The sequence below is a fragment of the Pagrus pagrus genome (assembly GCF_965226575.1).
Source record: "Pagrus pagrus genome assembly, chromosome: 18".
NCBI lineage: Eukaryota > Metazoa > Chordata > Actinopteri > Spariformes > Sparidae > Pagrus > Pagrus pagrus.
Window position 1 is genome coordinate 22569914 of NC_140202.1, and position 13351 is coordinate 22583264.

Consider the following 13351-nt stretch of genomic DNA (forward strand, 5'->3'; position numbering starts at 1 on the left):
CTCAAACACAAAGATCATGAATTACAAAGAAAAGAAGCATATTTCTTTTAAGGAACTGGAACCTGCAAATATTTTTGCTTTAACAAAAATGACTGAACAGATAAATAGGTGATTAATTTTCTTTTGATGCTGTGATGCATTAAGTTCTTTCCATGTATTCAAATGAGCTCTTATCTACAGTACATGCAGAACAAACTGGAGACTAATTGTGCACGTTTAGCAACAAAATTAGTTTTAATCTAATAATCAAATAAGACTTAATTTGATTTAAGTTAAATGTTCCCCGATAGTTAGCTGACGCTCTGATGATACCGATGGGTTTATTTATTTGTGCTGTTGTAAGTGTTTGTTTTTTTAATTTGCTGGAGCTGCTACAAAATAGACTTTAATTAAGAGAAAAATGGAAAATAAAATGAGTCGAAGAGCTCGAGATGAATTTATTCGGGAAGAGAGTTGTCATATTTACAAGTACACTGTCTAGGATTGTAGCGCATAATATTTCTTCTTTTAAGCTCAAGCTTTGTGAGCGCGCCATCTGCTATGTTTTCCTGTTTTAATGTCTCTCCAGCACTCAGAAGGAGCCAAATGTGTGAATTGGGTCCTTCAAAGGCCTCTGTTTTGTCAGGTCTTAAAGCACAGTTAGAAATGTTTAATTTAGTTGCTGTGCCACTTCTAGTGGTGAACACGCTGTTAGTCATCACTCTTGTTTTCTCCTTTTTAATGTTTAACCTGAATTTGTTGGAGGAAAAACTTTTCAGTCGATACACAAGCATCAGTAACTGCGCCGGAAAAGCTACTAAATCTTCATGTGTCCGTCTTGGCCGTGACTATAAGGATGAAAAGCACACAGACAAGTGTCTCCTGCATCGTTTCCTGCTCGGCAGTAACAGTGAGGAATGTCCTGAATTATTCTGGTAACATCTCGGTTCTGCGCAGGGTGAGCTGGCTACAGATCACGACGTGGTGGACTTCATCATGAATCAGGCCAACGTGGTTCCTCGCATTAACCCCAGAGTGCTGTCCACCAGCAGAACGTACCTTGACCTGTCTGACACCAGTGAGTACATGTTTGGGAAGTAAACAGATTTGAATATGTTACTGACAGTCAGCAAGGTTAAACTTCTCATATGTAGTTTACCAAATTAGTTGTGAAGTGGAGGATAAAGTTGGCCTGACAGCTTTTCATGTTTTTGTCAATAGAAATCTCATTTTTTACACAGCTCTATAGAATAACTTTATTTCCGTCCTCCACCCACACTTTAATGGCTTGTATTCTGTCAATAGCTTTCTCATTTTTAAATCATAGACAGTTCAGACCAACTTTATATTCATCGAGTCATCCTCTTATTAAATATGCAGCCTTCAGTTTTGAAAGAAAAATCATGTGAAATGGCCTTCAGCGATTCTAACTCGTATTTTTTCCAGTTTTAAAACAACCTGTTTATGAATATCAAGTTAATTTGTAAGGTTGCATTAAGGTTGTGATGTCTTAGATGCACGTGTCCATATAAAGAAGTCACACTCGGGAACATCTTTTAATGGGTTTGGTTAGTCGTCTGTCGGGCAGTACAGAGAAAAGTTTTCAGCCATTTCATCAGTTTGTACAAACGCAGGGATTCAGTCCCTGTTTCATTTTGCCACAGGTGATTGAAATCTCCAATCGACGTGGCTACACCCAGTCAAAGACAGAATATGTAGGAATTCTGCATTAAGTTATTAAAAACAACTAGACCTTTGTATTATATTTTGTTGAGTTGAGTACTTATAAGTTAAAATGTTGCCAGCTTTACAGAAAAGGGATCAAGTTGTTTTCTGTATTCGTGCCAGTAGGACAGATGGTTCTCTGATGAGAAATCTGCACTCTTTACAGAAACACTGTTTTTATTTAGACTCAGTTGGGAGTCTGTGTGTTTTTAAAGTTTGGGTTCAATTTCAAATCATCTATAAATATTTGATTGATTTAGGTACAGGCTTGAAATATTTATACAGTTATTTATTTTTCAGCTAAACATATACATATATTTATGAGGAATATTAATGCCGGTATGACAAAAAATTAAGCCTGGATACAGAAATGTTTGTGACATAAACAGATGGAGATAGCAGCTTTGTGTTACTCCTCTAGTACACATTCACACATATGATTGTTGGCAGTCTTTAATATATTGTCTTTGGCTTTTGCTGCATGATCTGCAGTTTATTCCTTTTGTTCTTTTTGCAGACAACTATTTTATAGATGATTATGCTCGCTTCTCGACTCTGGATAGCAAAGAGAAGAGCACCGCTGTGGCCAACAGCATGAACTACATGACAAAGAAAGGTGAGGAAGTCCCGTGTAATAGGCGGTCTTTTGTTCAAACCCCTGAATGGAAGAGAATGCTTGTGGAGTGTTTTTCTTGTAAAAATACCTTCAATCCTAAACTCTCTCTTCATGACTTCTCCTTCTGTCCTCTCCTCTTCCTCTTATTCATGTGATTGTAAAATCCTTCCCTGCATCAGGGATGACCACCACCAACAGGCATGGTAATCACCCTTTTCCTCCGCATTATTCCCTCTCCTTCTCACTTGCTCTTTTTTTTTTCTGTGAACTACATCGTTGGCAGTGTTTCGATGTGTCTGTGAATCCACCGCCACTCGCTCATCTGTGTTACATCTCTCAGAGGACACAAATGACTAATTACGCATGTGATGATTGCGTAGCAGGTTATGAAATATAAGTACTAAGAAGGACAGTTCACCCCAAAATTAAAAATACATATTTTTCCTCTTACCTGTAGTGCTATTTATCCATCTAGATTGTTTTGTTGTGAGTTGCTGAGTTTTGTAATGAAACTAGGTGGCACTCATCCATTATATTTGAGAGAAGGCAAACATCCCTATGGCAGATGTCTCCAAAGCTCAGGTGGATAAACAGCGCTACAGGAAGGAGGGAAAATATCTATTTTTTGATTTTGGGGTGAACTGTCCCTTTAAGTAACCGCTAACTAAGTTCTAACGTTGTTCCTTCCATCTTTAGGAGAGCATGACACATCCTTTTGTGATGTTTGTTGTAGCTGCATGGAGAATGTTTAAGGTTTGATTACAAGTGGAAATGACAGGAGTTTCTTACAGCCCAGTATGATATCAATCTTTATCATCACTGAAAAACAATACGGCTCGCCTCCTTTGCCTCATCAGTTGGCCTGTGTAGCATCACCACGGTAACTTGCTCTGACAGTCTCTGTTTCTTCCTCTGTGGTTGTCAGATGATGGCTACATCCGTCCTGTGACCTTCTGGGTGGTCGGAGACTTTGACAAGCCCTCGGGACGTCAGCTTCTTTATGATGCCATCAGACACATGGTACGAAATCTTTTTATACCATCTGTTGAGACCGGAACACATGATGTAACTTTTTAACCCTAAAGTAGCAGCTTCAAAATCATTATGATGGTACAGTATAATGTAATAGGGTGAATGGTGTCTGTCTCAGTGACAGGGCAGGATCACAGCATTACAAACATGTTTACTTCAAGATACAAGTGTTTTCAACACATAGCATCGTTATGACTTAATGAGTTTTATTTGTACATTAAATCAGACAAACTGTTACAGACCTGGGATTTGTATTTACGATAGTGGTGTTGCACTCAGAAACTGTGGGAGTGAAATGCACAAAATGCCAATTTCGACATAATGTTGCCTGACACTTCTCGCTCTACGACAGAAAACCAGCAACAACGTCCGACTGGGGATGATCAACAACCCGTCAGCCGCTCCGTCCGCTGAGACAAGTCGCATGGCCAGAGCGATATGGGCCGCCATGCAGACGCAATCCGCCAACAACGCCAAGAACTTCATCACCAAGTTGGCTAAAGAAGAGACCGCCGCGGCCCTGGAGAAGGGAGTCGACATCGGAGAGTTCGCTGTCGGGGTGAGAGGAGATGGATGATTTACTTCTGTTGTTACTTTTAAAACAGTTTGCTTTTGTGACATCTTGTGATATAATTAACAACAATAACCCCTCCTCATGCCTAACTGCCAAATGTTATCTATTTTTTTCCTTAAGGGTATGGATGTGGCTTTGTTCAAGGAGGCATATGAGGTTCCCAAATTTGACTTCCTGCTCTCCCACGCTGCCTACTGCAGAGATGTGCTCAAACTGAAGAGAGGACAGAAAGCAGTTATCAGCAACGGGAGAGTGAGTCATGATCTTGTTCCTTATTATTGTGTTTTGAAGTGAGCACGCAGGCACATGAACAAATCAGTGTTTGCCAAAAATAGACTACTTGGGCAGGCCACCCAGGTATATTATCTGCCACACAAGTATATTAAGAGACCCATTTTGGCATTTTTATGCTGTTCTTTCATACAAGCTTGGAAGTGCACCTAGTTGTTTCGAGGTCATTAAGTACCATGCTGGTTTCGATAGGCTACATAATTAATAACAAGCTTCCTCCACAAATGCTCACCTGCTGTTGTGAAAACAGAATCAGAGGTGGAAAAATGTGTTTTTTGTGCGACTTTATAAAACAAGCTGCTGATGAAGATCGTCAACAGAGCAGACACATGCGGGGAGAGGGAAACACAAAGGCGAGGCAAGCCAGTGTGTGCTCATTAAGGTGATTTACTGATGCTTATGTTTCTTGTTTTTAGATCATCGGTCCACTGGAGGAGGAGGAGGTGTTTAACCAGGATGACTTCCTGCTTTTGGAAAGCATTATCCTAAAAACGTCCGGAGAGCGAATCAAAAGCAAAGTCCAGCAGTTTGGAACTGAAGAGGACAGGTATTTTATTTCCCATCATTGCATCTGTTGATCCATTTTAGTCATGTTTTCAGATTTGTGTTGTGTTTTAGTAAATATCTCATGGATGGATTTTTCTCAGGGCCAGCGACCTTGTGATGAAGGTGGATGCTCTGCTCTCCTCTCAGCCCAAAGGAGAGGCGCGGGTAGAATATGGCTTTGCCGATGACCGCTTCAGGTACATTTATCATAGATGCACATAATTTAGACAAGTCTTCTTAAATCCATGGAGAGACCTTGTGTAGATTTCCTCCGGGGTCACATAGTTGTTGCACTGTGTTTACAGTAGCTGCAATGTTTTCAGCTTTTTGGCAAATATTCCACCAAAAGTTTTTCAGTTCTGCCATTTATACCCTCAGATGTATTGCTATGGTTAAATCAGTACTTCACTAACAGCCTTGAAAAAAGTTTGGATTTACTTCGCTTGATTGATTTGCTGATTTTTGGCAGTGCTGTGAAGATCCGCCCACGGGAAGGAGACGTGTACTTTGATGTGATTGCTGTGGTGGATCCTGTTACCAGGGACGCACAGAAACTAGCTCCTCTCCTATTGGTAGGTACAGTGTGGTCCCTCATTGTACTAGACCTTGCTTTGACCCTGTCCACAGCTTATTTCTAACCTGTAACTCTCTAATGTCTCCTCGCCACCTGCAGGTTCTGAAGCAGCTGGTTAACGTCAACTTACGGGTCTTCATGAACTGCCAATCCAAGCTGTCAGAAATGCCTCTCAAGAGGTGAGGACAGAAACAAACCATAGATCCTGGTTATATCAGTAAAATAAATATACTTATATTATATTCTACTTTAAATGAAGCACTAAATCATTAAAATAACATAATGCTGCACAGCTCTGTTGTCAGAGACCTCAGTTACAGTTTGGTCCAGCCCTGCTACAAGATCTAGAAAATGTCTGGATAAATGAAAAAAATTAAAAATACAATTGTAGTTCCCTGTGGAGTGTTAGACTACTAGTAGCACTACAGAGCTGTATTTTTTTATGAGTGAGTCCCTGTTTTGTTGTCTCGTGTGCGCTACACACTCCTGCCAACGGTTTCACACTGTCCTACTACTTTAAAGGTGGTGGTAACACGTCAAGATATGTTACAATGCACCAGAAAAGGCGGGGAAGAAGACTAGAAGCTAGTTAACAATGCTGCATTTAAAGTACTTCTGTAAAAATCAATGAAATGCAACAATGTTTTTTATGTTTGCTGCCATAGTTACAGTCATCCAGATGATTGCTCCTCCACCTGTCATTAAAGTCTAACTGGTCTTCTTTCAGTTTTTACCGTCACGTTTTGGAGGCGGAGGTGGTGTTTCAGGCTGACGGTTCTTTCTCTCCCGGCCCCCTGGCCAAGTTCCTGGACATGCCTCAGTCTCCTCTCTTCACCCTGAACCTGAACACTCCCGAGAGCTGGATGGTCGAGTCTGTGCGCACCCGCTACGACCTGGACAACATCTACCTGGAGGAGGTACAGCAGTATGTGTGTCTGTGTTCAATCAGGATCATTAGTGGTGAATTATTAAGTGTTTTTGGGTTGTTTTTAATTCATTTCCAGCAGTGAACTCTGAAGTCTTTAAAGTCTTCTACCCTTTTATTATTTGTGAAGCTTTTTTTGTTTTTGTGATAGCCTATGTTATATCTCGGGCTCCCACTTGTCCGGGGAGGTGTGATCTCTCTTTGAATTTTTCCATTTGTACTTCTATTTTGGAGAGTTTTACTCTCTCCTCTTGAAGACTTTGGGTTTGTTTGGGGACCATTAATAATGTGTGTCTGCAAAGCCCCAGGACGATGATATTGAGCTGCACAAAACAAACATTATTTGACTGGACTCGTGTGTTTGCAGGTGGAGAATATTGTCGCAGCAGAGTACGAGTTGGAGCACCTTCTGCTGGAAGGACATTGTTTCGACGTCAGTTCAGGCCAGCCGCCACGGGGCCTCCAGTTCACCCTGGGAACGGCCTCTGAGCCGGTCATTGTGGATACGATCGTGATGGCAAACCTGGTAAGTTACGACTTCGAACTATGAGCCTCTAATCTTGTTTTCTGACTATTCAGAGCAGAAGGTTGCTGAAATTCAAACATTATTGCCAAATGATGTCGTTTTTAATACTTTTCTCTGCTTCCCTGGATGGTAAACATCTCATTTTTCTTTGGATCTCGTCACTAATACTATAAATCTCTTGTGTCTCTAGGGTTACTTTCAACTGAAGGCTAACCCCGGCGCCTGGATCCTGAAGATGAGGAAAGGACGCTCTGATGAAATCTACAAGATTTACAGGTAAGAACATGGAGATTTGGCTGTCATGTGTCACAGTGAGTTGAAATGTCTTAATAGGTTTTAGATTCAGTTTAAGCTCTGACACTTGGATTTATAGACGAGTTGTTAAACCTTCTGTTCTCATCTTTTCCTCCCGTCTTTCTTCTGTTGCAGCCATGATGGCACAGACTCTCCAGCAGACTCTGATGACATTATAGTTGTGTTGAACAACTTCAAGAGCAGGATCATTAAAGTCAAGGTCAGTTTAGATGTGATGAAGTGATAGCTGGCACAGTACCATGGAAACAGTGATAGGAAACATCGAGGGTCGAAGGACAGAGGGTGTCGTCTCTGTACAGATTGTAAAGCCCTCTGAGGCAAACTGTGATTTGTGAATTTGGGCTATACAAATAAAATTTGATTTGATTTGATTTGAATACGACCTTTTAGATATTTCGGTCGCCAAATAAATTAAATCGATCTTTTTAACATAGTTTGTTCAACTAACTGGGTTAAAACTGCTTGTTGATCAGGTCCAGAAGAAACCAGACAAGTTCAACGAGGAGCTGCTGAGTGACGGGACCGAGGAAAGTGATGCTGGCTTCTGGAAATCGCTGACCAGGTACAACATTGATTTGAAATTACAAGCTGCTGCTTTTACAATTACTGGAGCTGCAACAATAAGTCGGCAACAATTTCAGTGATTGTTTACATTATGTACTAAGCAAAGATGTCAAACATTCTCTCGTTCTAGTGAGAATTTGCTGCTTCATTTCTTGAATCTCTTCTGTTTGGTATGTATTTTTCACTTTGAAGTGGGTAAACCTTGAAAAAACCTGTTTGTCTTTTGTTTTTCAGAGGGTTCACGGGTGGAGGAAAGGCAGAGGAGCTGAAGCAGGAGAAGGACGACGTGATCAACATCTTCTCCGTGGCTTCGGGGCATCTGTACGAGAGGTTCCTCAGGTGGGTGTCAGAGATGTGACCAGACAAAGAACAAAGGCTCGTCGCGTCAAACAAAATCCTTGAAAACTAACATCCTCTTATCTGCTCTTATGTGCACAAAGACTTTATTGATTTTAACGCCTTTGCTCTCCTGTTGCCACCGGCCTTTTTATTCTTGCCTCCCTCTCAGGATCATGATGCTGTCGGTTCTGAAGAACACCAAAACTCCCGTCAAGTTCTGGTTCCTCAAGAACTACCTGTCCCCGACTTTTAAGGTAAATCAGCTGGCTTCTCGTCATTGATGTGAAGATTTTCTTTTGACGGCTGCAGATTTTTCTCGGCCCATCAGTGAAGCGAGCTTCAAAGAGGAGTTCTGAAAATCAAAGTGAAACACGCAGCAGGGATGAGATTTTTTTTTTTTTACTTCACCTGTAGAAGACAAATCTCCAGATGAATGAGACGACTTCAGGGCTTTTTCTTGGCTCGTAGCTCCATTCATCATAATCATTCCCTGTTTTCACTCTGGTTTAATGGTTAAGCCTCATTATCCTGTGGATGACAATGTGATTTCTTACTTTTTAAAATTAATTGGTGAAAGCAAACAGATAAGAAATTGCTAAGTAATTGTGGTTTTGTACCTCAGAAGTGCTCTCAGCCTGTTCTATAGTGAACTCCATAATTGCTCCAATCTCGCAGTATAAAGGATTGCTCTTAATTTTGACATTCACATTATATCATATAAGCTTATAAGCTTATATCCACCAAAACAGATTAACAAATGCAAAGTAAAACACGGCTCATGGAGCAAAACCAATCATCACAGCTTTATAAAGCAATATTTAGATTGGTTTAGTACGGTTACGACTGTAGCGTTTTAGCGCACACATGATAGAGAATGATCAGAAACCTTGAAAATGTGTTTACATGCCACTGTACACCATTTTCAGAGTACTCCAGTAAGCCTCTCGACACCAGGATAAAGGCTTATTCAGGTTTTCTGAAACCAGAATATGAAGTTTGTTGTAAACTAATTTATATCACTACTGGCCAATATCCGTTGGTAAAAATTAGATATTGGTGTTGCGGCTGAGTATCGTTTTGATTTCATCTGTAGGTAGACGCCTGAAGCTATGTTGGTAGAGAATGTTGGCCTTTTATTTTGAAGTTGGTCGATTGGACCCCAACTTCTTCTGTCAATGTGTTGGATTGTCCTTGAGCAAGATCCTGAACCCCAGATTGTGAAAAGGTGTTTGTGATCTGCCGTCTACTGGAATCAAAGGAGAGTACAACTAGATTTTATCATCAAAGTCAAAAAAAGCCTGGCGCCGACCAGGGTTTTCAGCCGTCCTGACGGGCAGAAAGTAGTTGGCATTTTGAAGCAATATGTCGGACTCATTAAAGGTTTCTAACAGAACTTTTGTCCTTGCCGTGTCTTTAAGAAAGCCTGAGGAATGTTTTTTTGTGTGTGATCAGTCTTTTTAACTTCAAGTGCACCTTAAGTTTCCCTGGATGTATTCCTGGATAAAACTGATTGAGCACTCAGCTTCTAAGAAACTGCCAAAAACTATTATCTGAGGAAATCTAACATGTGAATATGTCATAAAAATGCCACCAGACGTCAGTTATGTAAAAGTAATATCCAACATCAAGTGAGTGGCGAGACTTTCAGGGTTTTCATCAGACTTCATTACACCAAATCGATGCTCCCCTACCACACACTGACCGGCCTGTTTTGTGTGTGTGACCATCTTGCAGGAGTTCATCCCCCACATGGCGAAGCAGTATGGCTTCCAGTACGAACTGGTACAGTACAAGTGGCCTCGCTGGTTACACCAACAGACGGAGAAGCAGAGGATCATCTGGGGCTACAAGATCCTGTTCCTGGACGTGCTGTTTCCTCTCGCTGTCGACAAGATCCTGTTTGTGGACGCTGACCAGGTTAGATCACGCTCAGCTGTACAGGCACTTTTTATATCAAAATAAAAGTATTACTACTGTAAAGGGATCCGTCTGTGTTTTTTATCCTCCATCCTTTCCTTCAGATTGTGCGTACGGACCTGAAGGAGCTGCGTGACTTCGACCTTGAGGGAGCTCCGTACGGTTACACTCCCTTCTGCGAGAGCCGGAGGGAGATGGACGGCTACCGTTTCTGGAAGTCCGGCTACTGGGCGAGCCACCTCGCCGGACGCAAATACCACATCAGGTACACACGCTTCCGACTGCTGTCGCAGTCAAGTTGCTCTCATGTCAACAGCACTTTGAACATCACTTACCCTCTAACACACTCACATACACAGAAAGGCTCTTACTTTCCTTTTCAATACATTTTTCATGCTTACATGCATTTTTCATGTGTCACCGTCTGGCATCCTGCAGCGCGCTGTATGTCGTCGACCTGAAGAAGTTCAGGAAAATCGCAGCAGGAGATCGACTCAGAGGGCAGTACCAGGGGCTCAGCCAAGACCCCAACAGCCTCTCAAACCTCGACCAGGTCTGTGACTCGACAGCTTATTATTTTCTCCTCTGCTCATGATTTAACATATCATGAATGCAACTTTCCAATGTCTTTGTAACATAACAACTGTTCCGATTAACTTCTGTTTAAATCTCCTGTGAGAGTTCCCGTCCCTGCCTCCGTCATTGGTCTTATTGTCCGTCTTTTCTTTTTTCCCCAGGATCTGCCCAACAACATGATCCACCAGGTGCCCATCAAGTCTCTGCCTCAGGAGTGGCTGTGGTGTGAGACCTGGTGTGACGACACCACCAAGAGGAGCGCCAAGACGATAGATCTGGTAACTACTGCTTGTCTGTGTGTCGACTGCAGGGATTGGATAAGGGCAAAAAAAAAAAAAAAAAAAAAAAAAATTAGTTGCACATACCTGTAGCACCTTGTACAGTTCAGCAGTGTTACAGAGGACTGCTGGGGTTTTCTAAAGACTGTCATGTCTCCTAACAGCCACTAGAGGGCAGACAGGCCAAGTATGAGTATGTGAATGAATTTCTGTTGGGATAAATTTGGTTATTTAAATTGAAAATAACAACAAACCCTTGTATAAAAAAAATATTCTTTAAGCTTGTCAAGTGTTTTGGGTAAACAGTGATGGATAAAATGAAAGAAAAAACTATTATAATTGGAGCATCAGAGTAAAAGTTATTAAAGGTAGCAGTTTTGGCAACTATGAGGCAGAGAAGTAATGATTACCTAGTCTGTGCTTTTTAAGCACAACAATATGTGACTTTCACTGCGAAAATAATGTAGTCTAATCAAAAAAGGAATGAGTTTCCCTCAGGGTATCAATAAACTATGAGTGTCTGAGCCGGAGTGAATATTTGTTCAGACTACAGAGCCTCACATCATTATTGTATTATCTTCATAAGAATAGATGCGACTTATAACCCTCGGCTACAATATTTATGAACACGAAAATTTAGTTTATGGCCTCCTCTGTCACCCGGTCGATCTACAGACCCTGCACAAGAAAAAATATGGTTTCTCTGCACAGTTAGTAACAAATCAACAGCCCTCTGTCCAGAGAAGCTTCACCTCCCTTGTTATTTTGCTCACTCTGAATTTGTAATTTGCAAAACTTGCCACAGTAACAAAAACACAGGATGATCTCATGGCCACTCTAACAAGATGCAGCCTGTTTGTTTTTTTTACCAAACCAAGAAATATCATGGTTTTAAGAAGAAATGGAGTAATAACTGAAGAATATTAGAAAGATTAAAACATTGTGGTTGATGATTTTGTGTCTTTTGTGATCTCAGTGTAACAACCCCATGACCAAGGAGCCCAAGCTGCAGGCTGCGGTGAGGATCGTGGCCGAGTGGACCGATTACGACCAGGAGATTAAACGTCTGCAGACGAGAGTCCAGGAGAGAGTAAACCACGATGTAAAGCAGCAAAACACAGCAGGTACTTAACACTCACAAAAAGACACTTACAAGTAAAATACGACAACAAATGGACGAACGTGACTCATTTTTTCTCCCCTCCTGTGACAGATCCTCACATAGAGTTGTGATGATGCGGCGGTGGACTGGACTCTGTTTAAAGAGTCTGCGACATGAAGAGGCTCCTCTCCTGCCTGGAGGGACTGCTGACAGGCCGACTACAAAGCAGTGCTAAAATGGTTCAAACTGTTTTGTCTTTGTTCTTTTTATAAGGTGTGACGGGGAGCTAAGGTGGTTAGGTTCAGGAGGTTTTGCTGTACACGTGCGTGCAAGTGGTGAGAATGTATTCTGTGAAGCAAATCGTAAATATAGATTCTATTTTTTTCTGTATAGTTTTCTTTCCTCCCCCTGTATTAGATGTAACTTTGCACTGATTGGGATTCTGGTTCAGGCTGTGGTTGAAGGACAAAGGGAGGAAAAAACCCCTCGGAAATCTCACTGCAGGTTTAACGTGGGTTTTTATCTCTTACAAACCAAACACTCGGTGTGGATTACCTCTCACACAATGGGATAAAACTATTTTAAAAGCCTACTTTAAATTGGTAAAAGGTACAGGTAGATAGGTTTCTATTTCTGTTTTACAGAGTTCATATCAAGGTCAGCAAAATCATGGATAATTTGCCCATTTTCGGACTTAAAAAGTAATGCTGGGCTGTATGTTTGAAGTCAATATCATGACTTTAATACATTTTTTTAATTGATATAATCGACGTACAATGCAGTGAACTGTGATCCTCTGTTATTATTCATCACATCTGATTAAAAACTTGACTTAAGTTGTTTGTTCTTTAGTAAAGTTCACAAGGAATTAGGAATTTGGGCAGGAGAGTTTTGAAGTTTTTTTTTCGTATCCCCACATTAGATTTTTGGAAAATGCTAAATAAGTCTGAAAATTATGGTCACATCTACATACTTAACACTTTACTTCTTACAGTGGTCATATTTTTTAAGAATCATCTCAATCTATAGAAGTTTAGTGACTGAAAATAAACTTTAAAATCACTTTAAGGGAATGTGTATGGAATTTAGAAATGGTTGCACAGATGTTTGGAAATTTGACGGCAAAACAAAGAAAAATATCAGCAGGCTTGACTGAATCCCCAGTTCCTTGTGGAATAATAATGTCACTGTGACTCTCAGGGAAAGATGTTTGAAGCTTGTCCGGGTTGCAGCATAAAGTACGACTCAGAGGGAGGGGAGAGTTCGTGGTACTGTAAGGGAAGAGCAGCCATAACATGAGTCGGCTAAAAAAAAACATTTCATTTTCTGTTTCTTGATAAAACATCCATGGATCTGTCATCATCATCATCCTGTTTTGGCTGTCTGATATTTTTGTTAAATAAAAAATCCCCAATAAAGAAGTGGTCCAGTGTGTTGTCACCACCTCCTGAATGTTATCGGGTATTTGCCTG

At 41.0% G+C, this 13351-nt stretch overlaps 1 protein-coding gene across 2 annotated transcripts in view; it reads left to right on the plus strand.

The window, feature by feature from the left end:
* The window catches only part of uggt1 (UDP-glucose glycoprotein glucosyltransferase 1), a 37631-nt gene extending 24295 nt beyond the window's left edge, over positions 1–13336 (plus strand). Inside the window, exons 19-41 of one of the 2 annotated variants that reach the window (XM_084382234.1) lie at positions 937–1057; positions 2222–2320; positions 2500–2523; positions 3246–3340; positions 3705–3911; positions 4047–4178; positions 4634–4764; positions 4865–4960; positions 5233–5335; positions 5437–5516; positions 6065–6254; positions 6630–6788; positions 6979–7064; positions 7218–7302; positions 7577–7665; positions 7902–8006; positions 8176–8260; positions 9741–9923; positions 10028–10188; positions 10362–10476; positions 10661–10777; positions 11754–11901; positions 11991–13336. In XM_084382234.1, coding sequence (XP_084238360.1) covers positions 937–1057; positions 2222–2320; positions 2500–2523; positions 3246–3340; positions 3705–3911; positions 4047–4178; positions 4634–4764; positions 4865–4960; positions 5233–5335; positions 5437–5516; positions 6065–6254; positions 6630–6788; positions 6979–7064; positions 7218–7302; positions 7577–7665; positions 7902–8006; positions 8176–8260; positions 9741–9923; positions 10028–10188; positions 10362–10476; positions 10661–10777; positions 11754–11901; positions 11991–12010 — 2631 coding nt within the window. In that variant the 3' untranslated portion in view covers positions 12011–13336. The remainder of the gene's footprint in view (positions 1–936; positions 1058–2221; positions 2321–2499; positions 2524–3245; positions 3341–3704; positions 3912–4046; positions 4179–4633; positions 4765–4864; positions 4961–5232; positions 5336–5436; positions 5517–6064; positions 6255–6629; positions 6789–6978; positions 7065–7217; positions 7303–7576; positions 7666–7901; positions 8007–8175; positions 8261–9740; positions 9924–10027; positions 10189–10361; positions 10477–10660; positions 10778–11753; positions 11902–11990) is intronic. The other variant, XM_084382235.1, reaches the window with a different exon arrangement.
* The last annotated feature ends 15 nt before the right edge of the window (positions 13337–13351 follow it).